The sequence below is a fragment of the Sturnus vulgaris genome, chromosome Z (assembly GCF_052056855.1).
Source record: "Sturnus vulgaris isolate bStuVul1 chromosome Z, bStuVul1.hap1, whole genome shotgun sequence".
NCBI classification, from domain to species: Eukaryota; Metazoa; Chordata; class Aves; order Passeriformes; family Sturnidae; genus Sturnus; species Sturnus vulgaris.
The window spans coordinates 16377834-16398150 of NC_142283.1; the positions used below are offsets into that span (position 1 = coordinate 16377834).

General features: G+C 39.2%; 2 protein-coding genes across 3 annotated transcripts in view; one reads left to right on the plus strand and one right to left on the minus strand.

Annotated features, from left to right (window-relative positions):
• IFT74 (intraflagellar transport 74) overlaps window positions 1-257 on the minus strand; it is a 35837-nt gene extending 35580 nt beyond the window's left edge. The window contains exon 1 of one of the 2 annotated variants that reach the window (XM_088156174.1): window positions 168-257. The gene's annotated coding sequence lies outside the window, so the exon portion shown is untranslated. Of the gene's footprint in view, window positions 1-63 lie in introns of both variants that reach the window. The other variant, XM_014884089.2, reaches the window with a different exon arrangement.
• Window positions 258-283: 26 nt separating this feature from the next.
• Window positions 284-19055, plus strand: PLAA (phospholipase A2 activating protein). Its single transcript, XM_014884087.2, has 14 exons — window positions 284-503; window positions 3373-3566; window positions 4504-4604; window positions 4688-4808; window positions 5132-5299; window positions 6323-6458; window positions 6956-7125; window positions 8553-8710; window positions 9750-9969; window positions 11960-12028; window positions 13545-13616; window positions 14422-14523; window positions 15124-15288; window positions 16668-19055. Exons 1-14 carry the CDS (start codon window positions 286-288, stop codon window positions 17231-17233), a joined length of 2460 nt encoding a protein of 819 aa, XP_014739573.2. The 5' UTR covers window positions 284-285; the 3' UTR covers window positions 17234-19055.
• Window positions 19056-20317: the final 1262 nt, after the last annotated feature.

Here is a 20317-nt window from a genome sequence, read left to right on the forward strand (position 1 = left end):
ATCCCAGCCGCACAGCAGCGGAGAACAAGCGCCCCGACCGCCCGGAGGGTCCTGTCCCCTCACCGCGCCCCTCAGCCGCCATCAGCCCGCACGCAGCGCCGCCGTCTCGCAGCAACCGCCCGCTCGGCTATCGCGATGATCACAAATCTCGCTCCAGCCCGCCGTACCTCCCGAAGACTACGACTCCCAGAGGGCCTCGCAAGACAAGAGCGGCGGCATAACCGCCTCCTTAAGCGCGGTGCCTGCCGGAATAAGAAGGCTCGCTTTGGCCCGGCGGCGCGCCCTATGACGACACTTCCGGCGCGGCTTCCGGCGGCGGCGCGGCCCGTGCTGTGTCAGGCTGGCGCTGCCGCCATGGCGGGTGAGGGCAGCACGTTCCGGCTGCGTTGCTCCCTGCTTGGGCATGGGCAGGATGTGCGGGGCCTCACCCGTGGCCTCTTTCCGGAAGGCGGCTTCGTGTCCGTCTCGCGGGACAGAACCGCGCGGCTCTGGGCCCCTGACGGGTGAGTGCTAGGCCGCGGCGCTGGGCGGGCGGGGCCGGGCCGGGCGCTTCAGTGAGTGCTCCGCAGGAGGCAGAGCGTGGAGGTGCCGCCGCAGGGGCTCCGCCCCTGCCCCGCCGAGTTTGTTTCTGCAGTCGACTCCTCCTCAGGGGCTGCCGGCAGAATCGGCTGGAGGTGACGGGCGGTGGGAGTCTGTTCGTAGGAGGCGTTCGTGATTGGCATTGTCACTTGCATAGAATCACGTTAAGGGTTTTGAAGGAACCCTTTCAAGATTATCCAGTCCTAGTCCCTCAATCACGGGCAGGGAAACCTTTCACCGAAACAGTTTGCTGCGAACTCTATCCATCCCGGCCTGGAGCACTCTGAGGATGGAATATCCACAACTTCTCTGGGCAACCTGTCCAGTGCCTCATAGCCCTCACAGTGAAGATCTTCTTCCTAAAGACTAACCTAAGTTTTCCCTCTTTCAATTTGTGCTCGTTACTTCTTGTCCTATCACTACAGTCCGTGAGGGAGAATCCCTCTCCAGCTTCCCTGGAGGCGCCTTTAGATACTGCAAGGTTACTAAAAGGTCTCCATGCAATTTTCTCCAGGCTGAGCAGGCCCAACTTCTGCATGCCTGCTTTTGGGGGAAGTTTATGTTTTTAAGTGGTTTGCTGTACACCGATGTTGTAGTGTGCTTTGGAAATGGTAACAATGTCAGTAGTTCTAGGCATCATTTTTTCTAGGTAGTATTAACAATGTTGTTTCCACCTCGTGGTATTCACTGCCAAAATTATCCTGCTTAGTAACAATGCTGTGATTTTGACAGTAAGGCAGTGTGCTTTGAAAGTTTAAAAAAACCCGTTCTTCCTCATCCTTGCTAAGCAAGCTTCTTTAAATGTAAAATGGAATGTGAACAAAAAACTGTTTAGAAAATTAAATACACGGAGACATTGAAAAAGGAAAAAATATACTAATATTAATTTTTCTGATAATGATGTTACAGAGAGTTATCTCCTACTGAATTTGTGTAGTTGAATTCACAAAGTGAATTTTTCAGTGTATTACCTTGACCAGAAACAGTATTGCTAATCAATGTGTCTAGGAGATGATGGAGATGTGGGGTATTGCTGCATGCTACATGATGTACCTCCTCCCTGGACTATAGTTTTATATAGTGATCTGTATTCTGAAGTTACTAGGCATGAATATTCTTCCCATTGCCTTTATGTGAAATAGAAATAACTGGTAAATTTGCTGAGTGCTTACGTATTGATCTCTGGAGCTCTGCAACTGAGGTGAAGAAAAACTAATCTTATTAAGTGGGTCTCATCACTAAGGCAAGAACTTGCCAGATTGCACAGAAATTTGTAGCTGGAAAGGAATTCTAGTTCTAACCCATAGTTTTTGAGAACTCAGTGAGGAAGAAGACGTAGCTTACTTGTATTAGCTTATAATGTTGATATTGATAATCCTTCTCTGTTTTGAAGGCTCAGGGATTGCAGTAGTCAGGGTTCAGTGGGTGAACACACTGCTGTATGCTGTTTTAGTTTAGCTTTTCCAAGAAAGGATGTTGCCTTCATGTGTTCTATGTACCTCAATGGGAGGAGATGATTTATCGGGGTCGAGAGTGGTCCCCGATAATCCTTTTTAGGGTTCACAGATATTCAGGGTAAAAGTGGCAAAATAAAAGAAGAGCGGTATGACTACCACGGCTTAGCAACATAAAACACTCTAATAACAACGAAAGTAAATGTGGGACGAGGCCCAAAAATCCGATCACAATAACCAAGGGGATGAGGTCTCTTTGGGAGCCGGTGGTCAAAGACGAGGGTGAAGGGCGGTCCAGGGTGTAAATATGGGGTAAGAGAGGAGGTGGAGTTGAGGTGGGGTCCAACGGCTATAGGGGAAAGTGGTGCAGAGGTGGGATAAGGGGAAGCAGGGTCCAATGGGGTAGGTGGGGTGAACATCGCACCAACTGAGGGCCAATGGGGTACAAGGAAGGGAGAACATTCTAGAATTGGGAGTGGTGATAATTGACTAATAAATGAGGTATTAACATGGGCAATCCCATAACTCTTTGGAACTTTTCTCTGGGGTCACCACAACTTAAACAAACAAATGCTTCCCACAGTCTGGGGTTGGGATACAACCTTTCTTCAGTGATGGTTGCCTGACCTGGAACACCAGTCAGGCTGACTCCCACAATGTTTTAGAATTTAGAACAGTATCGTGGTTTCCTTACGAATTTCCAGCTTGTCATTGGTGTTTGAAGGATAACAGTATGATATCATGTGATAGGTTGTGTTTTTGAGAGTGTGGGAGCAAACACAGGAAAACAAAACAAGCATGCAGCATGCCAACCTGCATATTTATTCCATGGAAATAAGTAGCATTTTCCAGTTGGTACTGTAGCTATTGAGGTTGGCTCAGGGTGAAGAAATGAGGATGCTGGTCAAGTCAGTTATGATCTGCTTAACTTTTATTCCTCTATAGTGCTCCTAATGAAGAACTAGTGAATACACTTGCCAAGCAGTAAACTTCATTTATGTACTTTGATATACATTTGAGTTTTCAGACAGAAAAAAATTCCATGAAGACAAACTGTAGCTGTTTCTGGTCAAATTTGGCATAGTTTTGTCAATGAGAAAGAAAAAACAAAAGTCCTTCCAGGCCTATCATTGCATTGAAAAATAAGTGGAAAGCTCTAGTACTGTGTACTGGGGAGGAATTCTGAGATGTAATTTTTATCTTAAATTTCATTCTTTCTAGGTTATCCATCATACTTTTTCAGCAGAAGGCAAGATAGTTATTAATTCAAGAATTGTAATTTACTCAGATGTTTACTGTTTCTGTCCTGATTCTAAATTGATTATCATCTATGTTTAAGTCTTAACAGGGGTTTTACGGAGATGCACTGTATGAGTGGCCACTCAAATTTTGTATCTTGTGTGTGCATCATACCTCCAAGTGACCTGTATCCTCGTGGACTGATTGCAACTGGTGGCAATGATCATAATATTTGCATTTTCACAGTTGACAACCCAGCTCCTCTTTACATCCTTAAGGGTCATAAAAACACAGGTATGTAGTAATTGTATTCTGGAGTTTTTTACATACAAGTTAAAGTGATTTATTATTAGACAGGAAATTAAATTGAGTTTATAAAACTCAATTTTTATTTATTTGGCATATAATGTAGCAAACTGTTTAATTATGGCCTCTGCAAATAGGATTTTATAATCTTAATTCATGCAGTGACCATTCATTGCAAGAACTTCCAAGTTTATCCTGATGAATGCTTGAACTTTCACTGTCTCTCTGAATTCCTGGCAATGCACAAAATGATTACCCTTTTGTCAAGAATTGCACTTTTAAGAAGCAGTTAGTTCTTCATGTATTAATTTTCTTGTCAAAGCTGATGTAAGTAGAAAAAAAAATCAGCTTCCATAATAAACTACTTCTGCCCATTTTATTACTTAGATGGGTATTTAAAATTAATTGATGCTTTAAATACAGAGCTTTTCACTGTGTTTCTGGAGCATTTGCAGATTGTCTTTCTGCTAAATCTTTGAATGCCACTACAGTTTCTTGGTGGTAGTATTTTACCTTCCAAGAAGGTGAGCTAAGTATTTTTTCTATGAAATAACCTCTTGAAGACGTAAATTAATACCTGTAGACAAAACTTCTTCGTCTTGAAAACTACACATTTGCATTAATTATGTGTCTTGACTAGTTATCTAAACTGCTTGTCATCATATTCTAGTCCGAGAGATCTGTGACTAAGAGAAATTTATAAATATGAGTGGCAAAAATATTTCAATTTTTTAGCTTAAAATTGAGAATTTTAAGCAGCTTCTTTCTAGGTTGCAATACAACTACAATTCACTTAATTCTTCTGTTCACTAAAAATGCTATAAATACCAAATAAATCCTCTTAAATTAATCTCTTGAAATTGCTGGCATAAGATTTGTGGCCGTGCAGGGTACTTGTCAGTTCTGACTTGAATGTTCATTCCAGTTTGCAGCCTTTCATCTGGGAAATTTGGCACATTATTAAGTGGATCATGGGATACAACAGCAAAAGTCTGGTTGAATGACAGGTGTATGATGACATTACAGGTATGAAGTTCCTCTACATGAATATGAAATAAGTACTCTGAATTTGATTCTGACAAGTCTTAACAATGTTGGGGTTTTTGCAGGGTCACACAGCTGCAATATGGGCAGTGAAGATACTTCCTGAACAGGGATTAATGTTGACTGGTTCAGCTGACAAAACTATAAAACTGTGGAAGGCAGGCAGATGTGAAAGAACATTCACTGGTAAATGTTGCTGCAGTTGATAATTCATCAGTGTGATCTGTTCTTGTCAAAAGAGAACAAACATTAAAATCTTACAAAAATTTGGATAAGCTGAGCAATATTTAGGCGGGATTTTTAAAATCTTGATGCACTTGTATGCCCAGAAGCTACATGACTTCTAAAAAAATAAGATTTTTTCAGGGAATTGTGAGCAATTAAGTTTTTTTTCTGACTGCTCCCACAAAGATTTGTTACCTGGATTTAGATGTAAGCCCTATAGAAGTGGTATACTGCTGCTAATGGAGACAATAACTGCATTAAAATTTTCTCTTCCTTTTGTAAAGGGCATGAAGATTGTGTAAGAGGTTTAGCTATTCTCAGTGAAATGGAGTTCCTTTCCTGTGCTAATGATGCTAGTGTTCGAAGATGGCAGATCTCTGGCGAGTGTCTACAGGTGTATTATGGACATACAAATTATATATACAGCATCTCTGTCTTCCCTCGATGTAAAGGTAGGATTCCTTCCCAACTGTTACACAACGTTCTTCAAAATGAAATGGCAGGGTGTGTATTCCTGTGTTCTGTGGCACTGCCACAACTAAAGAACATTGCTAGCATTTAATTTTTTTATTATATCTAGTGTAAATAGATTAAAAAAGACATTGAGATTGACTCCAAGTTGTATTGCTGTCAAGATTGCTGTGGCAGTGGGATAAAAGGTCCTGGGTTAGGGCTAATTGAAGGCTTAAGGAAAACTCAGATGAAGCACTAGATAAAACTATTGTCTTAGCTGCCACTGTATTTCAGTGCTGTTGCAGAGTAGCAAAATAGTAATGTGTGGCATGCCACTTTGAGATAATGTAAATTCAGATTTACATCATGTTCACTACATGCCTTATATGTAGTTTAGGTTAAGAATTTTAATTTTGAGGCTTAATTGCATTTGCTTTCAGAGTTAAAGATGTAGAGGTTCAGAACTAACTGTTGAGCCAGTTGCTGAAGAAATTCCAAGTCAGTGACCTTTGTGTGGTGTATGGGACACTTGCACATTTGTTCAGGAGGTAAAGTGCACATATATGGGTTGATGCATATATTGTAGACCTTCTGTGGCTTAAAATTCCTCATTGAGGAGTTTGTAGACCTTTGAAAATGTCGTATGTGTGTTTTCTGATAAAGCAGGCTTACCTTCCAAAAATCAATTTGAAACAAATGTAAACCTATGCAAGTGTAGTGCAAGATGAAAGTATTAGGATTACAAAATTGTTCAAGCCCTTTAAAGGATGAAAGGACCTTTCTTTGTTTTGGCCACAGTTTCATTCAATGTCTGGGACCTTAATCTGCAGTTTATACATTTTGGATTTTTTGAGAAGACAAGTGAACAGTGGTTTTCTTTTTGCTCTCTACTTTAAATTTAGAGAATTGCAGGAAGGTTCTTTTACTTTGTGATTTTTAGATACCCAGTTTCCGAATGGCATCTAATATCAGAATATGCTAAAAATATATTTCAAACATTTTTAATTTTTTTTTATTTTTAGATTTTGTAACTACTGGAGAGGATAGATCTCTTAGAATCTGGAAACAAGGGGAATGTGCTCAAACAATCAGACTCCCAGCTCAGTCTGTATGGTGCTGCTGTGTCCTAGACAATGGTGACATCGTAGTTGGTGCAAGGTATCCAAGCTTTACTTTTAATGTATTTGTAGATCCAAATCAGACAGTCCTTAAAGAAATTGCTAGCATCACCGTGGATGTCAGTTTCATTTATATTTAAAAATAAAGCCATCAAAGTGTGTGTGTATTAAATTTAAAAGTGTGCTACACTTCATCCAATAAGTAAATTTTTTATGTCATTCACAGAGGTAGAGCAAGTTCTTTGGAAATGTGGCAAATCATGAATAGATTTGAGAATAAGTTTAGTAAGCATGGTATAAAGAGCCCTTTTGATAGGCATATTGTATCTTGATTTTAAAATTATACTGAATACAGTGTTACCTGCTTGATTCCTTCTCTGTATTAGTATGAGAGTGAATTCCTTTCATAACAATAATTGGGAGGAGTAGTTAGAAATAGTGATGGTTTCTTGTGACATAGAAGTTACCATTAGAGTTTATGCAGTCATTGTGATATTTAAAATAGTATTTCTATTTGAATGTTTTATCTCTGTGCAGTGATGGAATTATAAGGGTGTTTACAGAGTCCTTGGAACGTACAGCAAGCGCTGAGGAAATTCAAGCTTTTGAAAATGAGCTTGCCCAAGCATCCATTGACCCTAAAACTGGTGATTTAGGAGATATCAATGCTGATGACCTTCCTGGAAGAGAACACCTCAAGGATCCTGGCAAGTTATTGTACTTCTGTCACGTTAGAGATGCTTCCAAATCTTGGTTTGAGATGTTCAAACTTCTGATGGTTTCCTTACTTAAGGCTTTAATCCCTTTCAATAGGGTTACTGAAGGAGATGACTTAATTTTGCTCTACTATCTTTCATTGATTCTTTTGGAAACTCAAAGGACTCAAGGTTTTTTGGTTTTTGGGTTTTTTTATTCTCCTATGAGATAATTTAGAAAAAGGTGGAATTGATGATACAGTATGTTTTGAGATGTTTTCTATCTGTACTGCAAGCTGTACCGAGAGTATGTGAAACAGGTAATTTGCAAAAAGAGTACTGAACGTGCAGTTTTTTCCCTAATAAAAGTAGTAAATGTAAATTTTCTTCTTTAGCTTTTGACTTGAAAGATAGTCTTCATGGGTTTGGTTCACACTTTGTCGGCACTTGAGAGGTTCTTGAGAATGCACTAGAAGCAGTAGTAAACATTGTTCTTAAACAGACAGATACTTTTTCTCAAGGTGAAGTAACCAGTGACTTTAGCCCTTGTCTATTATCAAGAAGTGGCCTAGGTCTTACATTCATATGAAGCTTTGCATCTTCTTAGACTATGGGAGAACTTCTGAAGTACTTGACCTAAGTATTGCTTTGGCCACGTAGTCTGCTGGCAGATACCATTACCATAATTGTAAAATGCTCATTAAGATTGCTCCTGTTCTTGTTGTGAGATGTAGTATTTTGTCTGTATTTTTCTGGAATAGGATTGATTTTCTCCGTAGCTATTGTGGGGCTGTGTTTTGGATTTGTGCTGAAAACTGGGTTGGTAACACAGGGAATTTTTGTTACTGCTGAGCAGGGCTTACACAATGCCAAGGCTTTTGCAGCTCCTCACCCACCTCACCAGCAAGGAGGCTGGGGTGTGCAGGCACATGAGAGGGGACACAGCTATGACAGCTGACCTCAGCTGACCCAAGGGATATCCCACACCATTTGGCATTATGCTCAGCATATAGAGTAGGGGAAGGAAAAGGAAGGGGAGGGGATGTTTTGTCTTTCCAAGGAACTGTTGAGCCTGATGGAGCCCTGCTCCTCTGCAGACAGCTGAACACCTGCCTGCCCATGGAAAGTGGTGTATGAATTCCTTGTTTTGCTTTGCTTGTGCGTGTGGTTTTTGATTTACCTTTTTACATGTATCTCAGTCCCCAAATTTTTCACTTCTATTCATCTGATTCTTTCTTGCATCCCAGCCACGTGGCCAGTGTGTCTGTGTCTTAGTTACCACATGGGGTTAAACCATGACATGTATCTACTTAATTCCTGTGCTGTTACTTCAAGTGTTGTTGAACTATTTTTAAATTTTTAATGCTGAGCACCATTTGAATATTCTTCTCTCCTAAAGTAAATCATATCCTTGAAATTGTTTGAACTCCTGCCTACAGGTACAAGAGATGGACAGACACGGCTTATTAAAGACAATGGGAAAGTAGAAGCATATCAATGGAGTGTTAGTGAAGGAAGATGGATAAAGATCGGTGATGTTGTTGGTTCTTCTGGAGCCACACAACAAACATCTGGAAAAGTGTTATTTGAAGGAAAGGTATATGCAAACTTTGTTTCATTCTTTCCTAAGTAACTGGTCTTTCTTCAGATAAAATATAATTTAGAATACAGGTATTTGAAAAATACCTGTATTAGAAAACAGGTACTTTTTTATTACCTTTAATCTCAGAGGTAGAAGTATAAGTACAGTTCACTTTATTACTTACAAAACACACTTTGTAAAGTGAGCAAGCCAATGGACACTAACTATTTTGGTGAAAGGTAAACCATTAGTAGATAAATTGTCAAGTTCTATTGTATTTATTGTTAATACCTTGAGAAGTTAGTTTCCAGAAAGGAAATGAACTTTATAATTTATAATGCAAGGCTTACCTAAAATATTAGGTACCAGGCCTTCTGTACCACTTCTCCGTAGTAACTATTGAACCTAAAGACAGGTAAGCTGACCTAAAGACTATATAAGCTGAAAAATGTTTCAGGGTCCACTACAGAAGAAATGCCTCCAAGATACTGATTTTCACTCTTAAAGATGTTAAAGGAATATTAGGAATTCATTTGCTAGCATTAGAAGTGTGCTTTTAAGACTGAAATTTCGTGAGGCATCTGATTGCTCTGTAGCTTTGGAGGGAGCCTGAGGTATCCATGAGAGTGACCCAATGCATCTTTAATTTGTAATATATCTGTACACACATTATCATGATGTTTTGTTTTACTCTGTTCCGCTTGAGAAGAGAATTCTGGAAAACACAGGTTTAAGTCTCATGGTTTCGGCTGGGACAGAGTTCATATTGATCTTAGCAGCTGGTACAGTGCTGTGTGTTTTGAATATAGTATAGCAACAGTGATATAACAGAGTGATGTTTTGGCTGTTGCTAAGTAATGCTTAGTATTTACCCTAAATCAGCAAATATTTACTTGCAGTTTCTCAGGAGGGTGTTACTGATACGTTATGTAGGTAGCAGTGTTTTAAGTTTTTAGGCTTAGGTCTGGGCCACTGTTAGACTGCATTTAATACATCTTTATGTAAGAAGTGCTGGAAGACGTCTAATGAGTTTTTATTTTTATTCTGCTTAAAGGAATATGACTATGTTTTCACCATTGATGTGAATGAAAATGGGCCTTCCTACAAACTGCCATATAACATCACTGATGATCCTTGGCTGACTGCATACAACTTCCTGCAAAAGAATGATCTAAATCCTATGTTTCTGGATCAAGTGGCCAAGTTTATTATGGACAACACTAAGGGGCAAACATTGTTGAGTACAAGTAATCAATTTTCAGATCCATTTACAGGTAAATATTTTAAACTTATGTGATGACATTTTTTTGTCTTCAGAGTTGCTGAGGATGCACTCTTGACTGATCTTCCACACCATCATTAGCAAAGATGTGGAGCAGGACTGGATGCAGTACTGATCCCTCGGGTACACTACCAGTGGCTAGCTTTCAGTAGATGCTGTTGCACTTACCACCATCCTCTGGTCATGGTTGTTCAGTCAGTTTTCAGTCCACCACTGTCACAGAATCGTAGAATCATTAAGATTAGAAAAGACCTCTAAGAATATTGAGTTCAGCCATTAACTCACCATGTTCACCCCAAAATTATATCCCCAGGTGCCATATACACATAGTTTTTTGGATATTTCAGGAATATGTGATTCAAACACTTCCTATGGGCAGCCTATTCCAATGGCTGACCAACCTTCCAGTATAGAATTTTTTCCTAATACCTACTCTAAACCTCTCCTGGTGTAGCTTGAGACCATTTCTTCTCATCTTGGCACTTGATACTGACTGAAGGGACTGGCCCTCACCTTGATACCTTTCACATAATTGTAGAGAGCAGTAAGGTCCACCTGCAGCTTCCTCCAGGAATTTAAACACCCCCAGTTCATTCAGGTGCTTCTTGTAAGACCTGTGCTCCAGGCCCTTCACCAGCTCCATTGCCCTTCTCTGGACTTACTCTGGCTCCTTAATGTGTTCCTTGTCCTGAGGGGCCCAGAACTTATCACAGGATTTGAGGTGTGGCCTCACCGGGGCTGAGAACAGAGGGACAGTCACAGCCCTGGTCCTGCTGGGTTAAAAGCCAAGATACCATTGTTCTCCTTGGCCACCTGGGCACACTCCTGGCTTATGTTCAGCTGCTGTTGACCAGCACCTCCAGGTCTTTTTTCTGCTGGGCAGCTTTCCAGCCACTCTGCCCCAACTCTACGCTGGGTTGTTGTGACCCAAGGGCAGGACCTAGCACTTGGCCTTGTTGAACCTCATATAATTGTCTGCCCAGGCAGACTTCAGTATTGCAGCTTTTGAACTTCTTTTACAGATACTTTCATATCCTTAAATGATTGAAGGCAAGGGCACGGATAGTTCTAAAAAAAAAGAAAAAAGAAAAATCTTCAGCAAAATTCTAAGCAAGCCAGTTGTATTGTTCAGTCTAGTCTTCTTTTCCAGTCAAAGAAAGGTCCAGTTTTCATACAAGAAGTACCAGATGCTGTTAAGGCAATTAATAAAATACAAAAATTTAGCCAGCAAATTAATCAAAATTGAGTGAAATACATAAATTACTTTTCAGGCAGGAAATGGAATTAGAGCAAGTTTTCTACTGATGAGCTAAACCATGTTAATCAATTACATCCTGTTTGCCACATTTACAAAACAAACTAATTAAATTCATTTCACAAAGAAGAATTCAGGAAGAAAATAGCATTAAAATAATTGAGCTAAATCTTTTTCTTACTTTCAAGGGACTGGAAATGGAAATATCCTCTGTCAGGTTATATGTTACTCTGAGAGCTGCAGTTATCACAGAAGTAATTAGGTTCGAAAAGACCTCTGAGATCGAGTCTAACTTTTGACTAAACACCACCATTTCAACTAGACCCATGGTACTAAGTGCCACCCAGCTAGTCTTCACTTAAACACCTCCACCACCTCTATGGTTAGCTCATTCCAATATCTAATCACTGTTTCCTTGAAGAAATTCTTCCTCATTTCCAACCAAAACCTCCCCTCGTGCAATTTAAGGCTGTGCCTTCTCCTGTCACTGGTTGCCTGGGAGAAGAGGCCAATCCCTAGCTGGCTACACCCTCCTTTCAGAGAATTTTTGAGTGTGGTGAGGTCTCTCCTGAGCCTTCTCTTCTCCAGGCTAAACAACCCCAGCTGCCTCAGCCACTCCTCATAGGATAGGTACTCCAGACCTTTCGCCAGCTTTGTTACCCCTCTCTGGATTTTGATAACATCAAGCTGTGTTTTGATAGTCATTTTTTTCATACTGTTCGAATAGGTGCTGGACGTTACGTTCCAGGCTCTTCATCTGGATCGAGTACAATAGCAGGGGCAGACCCATTTACAGGTAATGTGAAATTCATATCTGTCTGGCTAGCGCTTAAGATATGCATTTGAGTCGTGTTCTGTTGCATTCCGTGTTTAGCTCCAGACAGCTGTTTCTTGCAGTTCTCTGGGGCAATAGTGTGGAACAGCCTGGTAAGGTAGGCTCTGCCCCTGCAAAGCATACTGTTCAGTAGAGGGGAGCCCTCTGCTGTCAGGTCTGCTTCATGTCACTCTGTCCACTATAGCAGAAGTGTAAGGACCTAACTCTTTTGTTTTGCCAGATTTCATATGCGTGAACCACACAAGATTAGGTATATTCATAGAGGTAGTTTTCTATTTTCATTTTTACTTAATTTTTTACATGATCTTTGTTGGTACCACCCTGTCTTTTAGATTCTGCTCCTCACTGATACACCTATTGTAAAGTCCTCCTCACTAGTTTAGCAACCTTGTTTGCAAGGATATTCCCAGTTCCAGCCCTGCATTGGAAGACTTACCCCATCCCTGATTAGTAGCTCTTGCTCCTCAAAGAGGTTCCTGTAATCTCTTGATGCCAATTTCTCGTCTGCAAAACCAGCTGTGCAGCAAGTTACTGACCTAGTTGATGAGTCCATTTCTATTCAAGCATTTTTGCTTTGTTCAGAGTATCAAAGAAGCGCCCTGTACTCTTCATCCCTGTTCTAGAGCTCTCTAATGACTTGATATCCTCCAGGACCTCCCTGACAAAACCCTTGATGACCATGTGGAAGTGTAGCAGGGTAACAGTCTTGAAGGCCAGGGAAGGCTGGGTAGTGTTTCTGTGATATCCTGAATCCTTGTTCCCAGCAGACACACACCACCCAAGTTTCCAGGCCATATGCATTATGCAGAGTAACCTACCGTGCAGGAGGTTACTCTGCTTCCCATCACTGCTGCTTGCCTTTCCTGTTTTTGCAGATATGAGGTGCAGTCTCAGCTGGCTGTTAAAACATCACTGCTGGGTGTTTGTCCTCACCAGTGCCAGGGCACTCACTGCCTGTTCTGCAGTTGCAGATCTACAGGTAGAGCAGAAGCCTTTGTGCTGTTTAAAAAACGCATAGCCTTCAGTATTCCCCATCTTGACAGTCTTTCTGTGTCCAGCTGTTCTCCCTGGCTTTTGCGGCTCTGTGGTCTCTGCAGATGGAGGCCTCACTGAGGCCTCAGTGCAAGAGAGTCCACCTCTCACAGGAGAGACCATTTGTGGCCCAGGCACTAAGAAAGTCAAGGCCAGGGCAGTGTGCCCTCCTGCTGGAACTTGTAATGGATAAGGTATCTACTGTAATGATCTCTGATCATGACACAGTGTCTCCCAGCTTTGGGCTCACTTAACTTGTGAATCATCATCACCAGCAGCCTGGGACAGGCATAGATTTCATCCTTAAAGTGTTGAACACTACTTTGTAATTCCTTTAGTGCAGAATAATCCCTTTTCATAATATTCTTTCAAAAATATTAACTAAATACTGGTATAGGTTACCTCTTTACTGGTGGTAGTGTTTAAAACTTAACATCTTTGTTAGGTGCTGGTCGCTATGTTCCTGGTTCAGCATCAAATGCAGCACCTCCAGTGGGCGGGGTTGATCCATTTACCGGTAAGAGACAATGTCCGCCAGTGAAAAAATTCCTGGTCTTTTAGTTTGTTTTTGTTTCTCTGACGTGAATTCTGCATTGATGCAAATTTATACTTTATTAAAAAGAGCAGATTGAAGCTGCTTATTCTCCAAAACTATTCATAAGATAGCGATAACAGAACCTTCCTTTACATGCAGGAATCATGCACACAAGCTTTAAAATGTATAATAATAATCTGAGTGGATTATTATCTCCTAGTAGTTACTGATGAGAAAAACTGATACATAGTTAATGGGCATTAAAGAATATCAGCCACTAAATGACCTGTGAGTTTAAGAAATTATAGGTGACGATAAAAGCTTTTTATTGCTCCTTAAAAATTTCAGGTTACTGTTGCATATGCCATAATGTGGTCATATCTGCAAATCTTCTAATACGTAAACACTTCCATTCTGAAAATAATAAATAAAGATTTCAGGGGCAGAAGGGATCTTTTTTCTGAAAAGACTTGCCATTTTTATGTATTAACTACAATAGCCATTGCTGTAAGTGACTATGTGTTTAGTTCACATAATTAAGAAATGACTGTTAATTTCAACTTGTAAATTTTTACATGAGGGGGAAGAGTTTGTGAAAGTATTGCTTTCAGTTTTAACCCTTGAATGTAAAAATAATGTAAGAAATGACAGCTATTTACATAGATATTCAGTTTTTTCAAAAGCTATTTTTCTGAGTAATATCCAGCAATAGAGAGTTACTGCTACAACATCATTCTTTGTGAGACACTTGGTAGACTGTTGAATGCTCTGTATTGCCTTTCTGTAGGAATGAGTGCCTACCAGTCAACTGCAGCTAAAGTTGAAAATATTTATTTTCCGAAGAAGGATGCTGTCACCTTTGACCAGGCCAATCCTACACAAATACTGGGTCAGTGTTTTAATATCCAGGATGTTTTTTTAGATGTTTTTCAAGTAACTTGACTAACTGAGCTTTTTAAAAAAACCTATCCTTAATGCTAGATCCATTACATTAATCTATACTTGGATTTTTAAATCACACTGTAGTTTAAATGTAGCACATGTCATAAGCAAAACATGATCACATGATTTAAGTAAAAATAAAAAAATTGTGACCACACTAAGAACATATAGTTTCCTTATTGTTTTTACTACCTTATAAGAGAAAACAACAGAAAGGAATTGTATTTCAGTTATGAAGGCTCTAATGTTCTTATGACTCTTTTCTGCACTTTTATCTTCATGTAGGCATTTTCTGAAATTTTTGTACAAATTCTAAATCTTTGTGTTATACTGTAAAAGTGTTGTTAATACTAGCAATCATTGTGATAGTTAAAAACTTAAAATTTGAAATTACCAAATTGGAAAGTGTTAAAAAATCTAACCCCCCAAAACGCTCAATTGCAATAGTTGTTACTTGTTTATAAAGTGCTTTTTTAGCATTTCAGTTGAGATCTCTATTTGTGAAATCTGTTTTTGGAAAAGTGTGCCTCTTCTGTTTGTAATACAGGCAAATTAAAGGAACTTAATGGCAGTGCGGCTGAAGAACATAAGCTTACTGAAGATGACCTGATAATCTTAGAGAAGTTACTGTCCGCAACATGCAACACCTCTGCGGAAACACCTACGGCACAGCAACTTCAGACTTTATGGAGAGCAGTTAACTGGCCAGAAGGTAAACTCTTGCAATTGTTTTGTGGGTCATCTCATCAGTACTTCACCATGAACAACAAAAACTTGTCATGCTGTATGTTACACTGAGTCTGTCCCAAAGACTTGACAGCCCAAGTAGACAACAGAAGATGACTAAAAGGTGCTAACAGCAGTGATGAGCTTCGGGGCAAATTTGGTAATTGGTTGTCAGGTTTCACTGGCACAATAATATTCATAAAGGAGAAGCTTCATATAAAAATCAGTTATCAGGAAATAGAGTAAGGAAGTGTGAATCTGTCATCCTAAATTGTTACCAAATGAGAGATGAAAGAAATTATGGAGATAAATTATGGTGAAAAAAATCAAAAGTAGCTCCTCTTTAGCATGGTAGAGAAGAAGCTACTGATACTGGGCTATATGATCAAAACTGCATGAAATGACATGCTGGAAGAATGCAAGTAGAGGTGATATAATTACATTTAATAATGTATTGCCAGTGCTGATGGATTAGAAAAGGTATTTTGGTTGTTACATTCTAGAAAAAACAGTTGTTGGCATATACGAATATCTAAGCATGGTTAAAATTAACTGCTTTCTTAAAATTACAGTTAAAGATTTACTAACAGGAAGAACATTTTAGTATTAAAAATTCATGCTCATTTTATAATATCACTTACTTAAACTGTGTTTTGCGTAATGAGGAGCTGGTGATGACCAGTGTCATACCTTCCAGACTCTTTGTATTGTTCAAAGCATCAATTCTGAAGATTTCTGCATATCTGCAGGAGAAACCTCTGTAAGTAGTGGGCAGGTTCAGCTTTGATATGGTTGTAGGCATTGGGATACCAGTAGTAGATCCAAGGAACCAGATATATTCAGAATTTGGGAAAGGAGGGACATTACAAGCTTTCAGTTCAGTTTCTTACAACGATTTCCAACTTACCAGTTCAGGAGGTATTTTTTATTTTTCTTTTCCCATAAGCAGATTTGTAGCTATACTGTGCTGTAAGTTATGGAATGAGAACAAGAGTGTTCAGTCACTAAACTATCAGCTTTCAGAGATGTTTTAGGATTAGTTACCGTATCTTGTGCTTTCCTTCAGTGTTAGCCATTAGAGATTTTAGAAAAGATTTTAAGATTTTAAGATTTTCTGCAAAGCACTGTGTTAGTCCTATATTGAGCATAATGGATTTTTTTATGATAATTGAAGTGTTACTAGAACGGATTTGTCAATATTTGTCTTTATGAATGTGAAACAATTTATGCTTTACTTATGCATGAAACCCGTACTGTCTTTTCCCAAACCTGCAGGTCTAAGAAGATCTGCATCTGAAAGAAACTCACTGATAAATTTACATACAATGCAGTACTAATACTAAATTTTTTTCTTTTGTTTCTTAGATATTGTCTTTCCAGCTCTAGACATTCTTAGATTGTCTGTCAGGCATCCCACTGTGAATGAAAACTTCTGCAGTGAAAAGGAGCACGTACAATTTATCATCCTTCTCCTTAAATTTCTGAATCCTAAAGGCAAGCAAGCAAATCAGCTGTTGGCACTTAGAGCTCTTTGCAATTGTTTTGTCAGCCATGCAGGCCAGAAACTCATGATGGAACAGAGGGATGAAATAATGACAGTAGCAATAGAAACTAAATCAGGCAATAATAAGAACATTCACATTGCATTGGCCACGCTGACATTGAACTATGCTGTATGTTTACATAAAGTCAACAACATTGAGGGCAAAGCTCAATGTTTATCAGTAATCAGCACAGTTATGGAAGTTGTTCAAGATCTTGAAGCCATTTTTAGACTGCTTGTGGCTCTTGGGACGCTAATCAGTGATGATACAAATGCTGTGCAATTAGCTAAGTCTCTAGGAGTTGATTCTCAAATAAAAAAGTATGCCTCTGTATCGGAACCAGCTAAAGTAAAAGAATGCTGTAGGTTTGTTCTTAATCTGTTATAATAATTTTTTCTTAGCACTTGGAAGACAGTGTATGCAGAAAAAAGATGCTTTTGTTCATATTTTATGACAGACTATACTTGGGGAAAATACTGTGGATTAATTATACTTGGCTTATTGCAAGATACAGAGCAAATAAAACTTTTTTCACTGCTTGTTCATTGGACTGCTTTTCTGAAGTGATCAGTGCACAAAACTTTGCAAGAAGTCCTGACATTATTCAGATAAAAACAGATCACCAAGAAGTCAAACCATATCAGTACTTACAGATCATCCAGACAGAAAAGTAGGAAATGGCTATTAGTGACTGTCAACTCTGACAACCCACTCCAATCACATTCTGTGTTTCAGCATGATTAGTCAGTTTCTTGACTGTGTTTTTTTTTCAGCAGATGAGAGGCCCTGAGATCTCCTAAGTTCAACAGTGCATTTCACAATCTTATTAGTTAACATTAGTTAATATTAACTCTTGTCAAATAGCCTGGTAAGGAAATTTTTCATCAGCTTTCTCCACTTCCTTTTGAAAGTTAACTTCCATGGATCTTAACCTCTTTTAACCCTAGAACTAGATGATTTTCTGAGGGGTAGAACCTCTACCTGCCATATGGATGTTGTGCTTCACTCATAGATTCGTATCTTGCAGCTTGTAAAGGCTTCTCTAGAAGTTCATGCCATTTAACTTGACTTTTACTTTTTAAGAACAAGTATACCCCACTCCTTAATAGCAGGTGTCTTATTCTATGTTGTAAAATCTAGATGATTAAGAAAAGTTCACTCTTGAGGAGTGGGAGAGCAGTCTATGTGCAGAGAAGAGTTTGAGCAGCAGCAGCTTGAAGAAGCTTCCTAAAGGTGTCATTGTACCCTGCCTGTCAGTGTTTGAGGCATTTGGAGAATGTCCTTGACAAGAGGCTCTAAGTTTTGGTCAGTCCAGAAGTGGTCAGATCATTTACAACTGAAATACTCTGTTGTAAACTACAAAAATTTAAAGTCAAGTTTCATGAGGTGGTAGCTTTAACTTCGTAACTGTGGTGACTGTTAAAAGGGAAGATAATACTTTGCAGCTTATTCTAGCAGATCCAAGATGTTCAGCTCGAAAAGGGATTTATTATTTATTATTAGTGCAAATGTTACATTTGGGTTTAGAATTAAGATGAACTGAAGAGGGTCAATGTTTAACTTACATTTTTCATTAGAGTAATACAACAGAAAAAACAGGCAAACTTCTGGCACATGAGCTCCACATCACATGACACCAGCCTATGTTGTCTATGCCAGACATGAAGGATTTTGTGACCAAGAGTTCTTTTGATTTGCTCCAGCTACCTGAACTGAGTTACTACACTGCTTCCAGCAACCTTTGTCTCTCCGATTTTAGCTGCATACTTGTACAGTTACACTTTGGACGGATTTCCAAATAAATACCCTCACAGTCCTGATCATGGTCTGAGTCACACGTTTTCTGATTTGATACATTGGAGGCTCATATATGAGGCCATTTGTGATTTACAGTGCTTAATAGATGAACCCTTCCTGGGAAAGCATCTAAGAAGCTATCTTTAGAAAACATTTCTGTGAGATCATGTGCCTGTCTGTTGAATTTTGGTTGCCTATTACACAATTGTTCTTGAAGCTTTAGCTTTCTACTGTTGTACTCTTCAACTGTGTTTGTACCTGTGCTATTTTAAGAAATTATACTTGTCTTAATATTTTTGTTTTCTTATTGTGAGATTGCTCTGTTACAGATTCTCTATATGTAAAAATTGTTATGATTTACCCAGACCAAAAAATAATGTTTATATTAATAAACATACTCTTGCAACTCCCAGGAAATGGTATATACAAAACTCACTTAAGTTTATGGAGAAATGATGAGACACAGTAAAAAAATCCTTCTGGGGACTGCAGCACTAAGTGTTGGGTGAGATGAACAAAGCAGGCCAGGACTATTAGGAGAGAAAGATACATGCTGCCACAGGGTACTGTAATACCAACCCTCCCATCATCTAGCATCATCTGAGGAAACGGACTGGAGAATTGCTTTTGCTTTTGTTTTAAATGGTGCTGTTTAGAACTCCATTGTGGTTTATGTCAGCATGCATGTACATAAACACACAAATGCATGTAAAGGTACTGCACAATCTACTGCTTGATCACCAATAAGAATTCCTTAGGAATGCCAGCAGGATGAAGTTCCTGTTGCAGTGAAAGAACGTTGTATTTATAGTGAGGAAATATACCAGGCATGAGGTCCACAGTGTATGATCTTTTGAGACCAGAGGCCATTGAAAGCAATGCCTGCCACACAACTGGGAGCTGGCTTACTATCTTCAGCTTACTCAAAATTTGCTGCTGATCTGTGTGCTAAGGACTCCTGATTTCATTCAGCAGGGGAATAGTTGAAGTATGTTGGAGAGACTTCAAGAGCCCTTGAAAAGAAGCTATGTCTTCTGCTAAGAATTCAAAGTTTCTCAGTAGATGACACAATTCTTTTGGTATATTTTTTCTAAGACAGGAAGCTTTTAGAAAAAATAGCCAACAGCAGACAGTAGCCTCTCATGTTAAAGCACTGTTGTTAGGCATGGCTTGGGTTTTTTGAAGTAGAAAAACGTGGGATCTACTTAGACCAAAACTCAGGACAAGTATAAAATGCCTTTGCAAGGAACTAAATGAGGAGTCAAAACTGACTTATTTCAGCACCAACTGCTGTACTTTCCAAAATAAAAGACTACAGTAACATAAACTGAGCTAATCTATTGCAAGGTTTCTGTAATGTCTGTTATTCTGATGCACTTTACTCATACCAGGACGTAACTAAGCAGTGTAAATTACTCAGCTGTATTCAGGCTACAGCCAGAAACAGACCAACTTCAGTCTGCAAACCTATTTCATTAAAAGCACTGTACACTGAACTATACTATACTATGAATCATGGGATACAGTGACTTTTTTGTAATGTAATACACTATAATAATCTACAAGTCTTACCATAGATCAGTACTACAGAGGCAACTCCAAATGCTTTAGGAAATGTTATAACCCGCTGATTCCAACTGTGTGAAATTTTTTTGTTTAAAAATACTTAGCTAA

Bases quoted from the DNA above. Each gene is read 5' to 3' on its own strand.
- PLAA (XM_014884087.2), top strand. From the start codon at position 286: ATGACGACACTTCCGGCGCGGCTTCCGGCGGCGGCGCGGCCCGTGCTG. The intron at 8,711-9,749 runs GTATATGCAAAC...TTCTGCTTAAAG, and splicing joins AAGTGTTATTTGAAGGAAAG to GAATATGACTATGTTTTCAC. The intron at 13,617-14,421 runs GTAAGAGACAAT...GCCTTTCTGTAG, and splicing joins CGGGGTTGATCCATTTACCG to GAATGAGTGCCTACCAGTCA.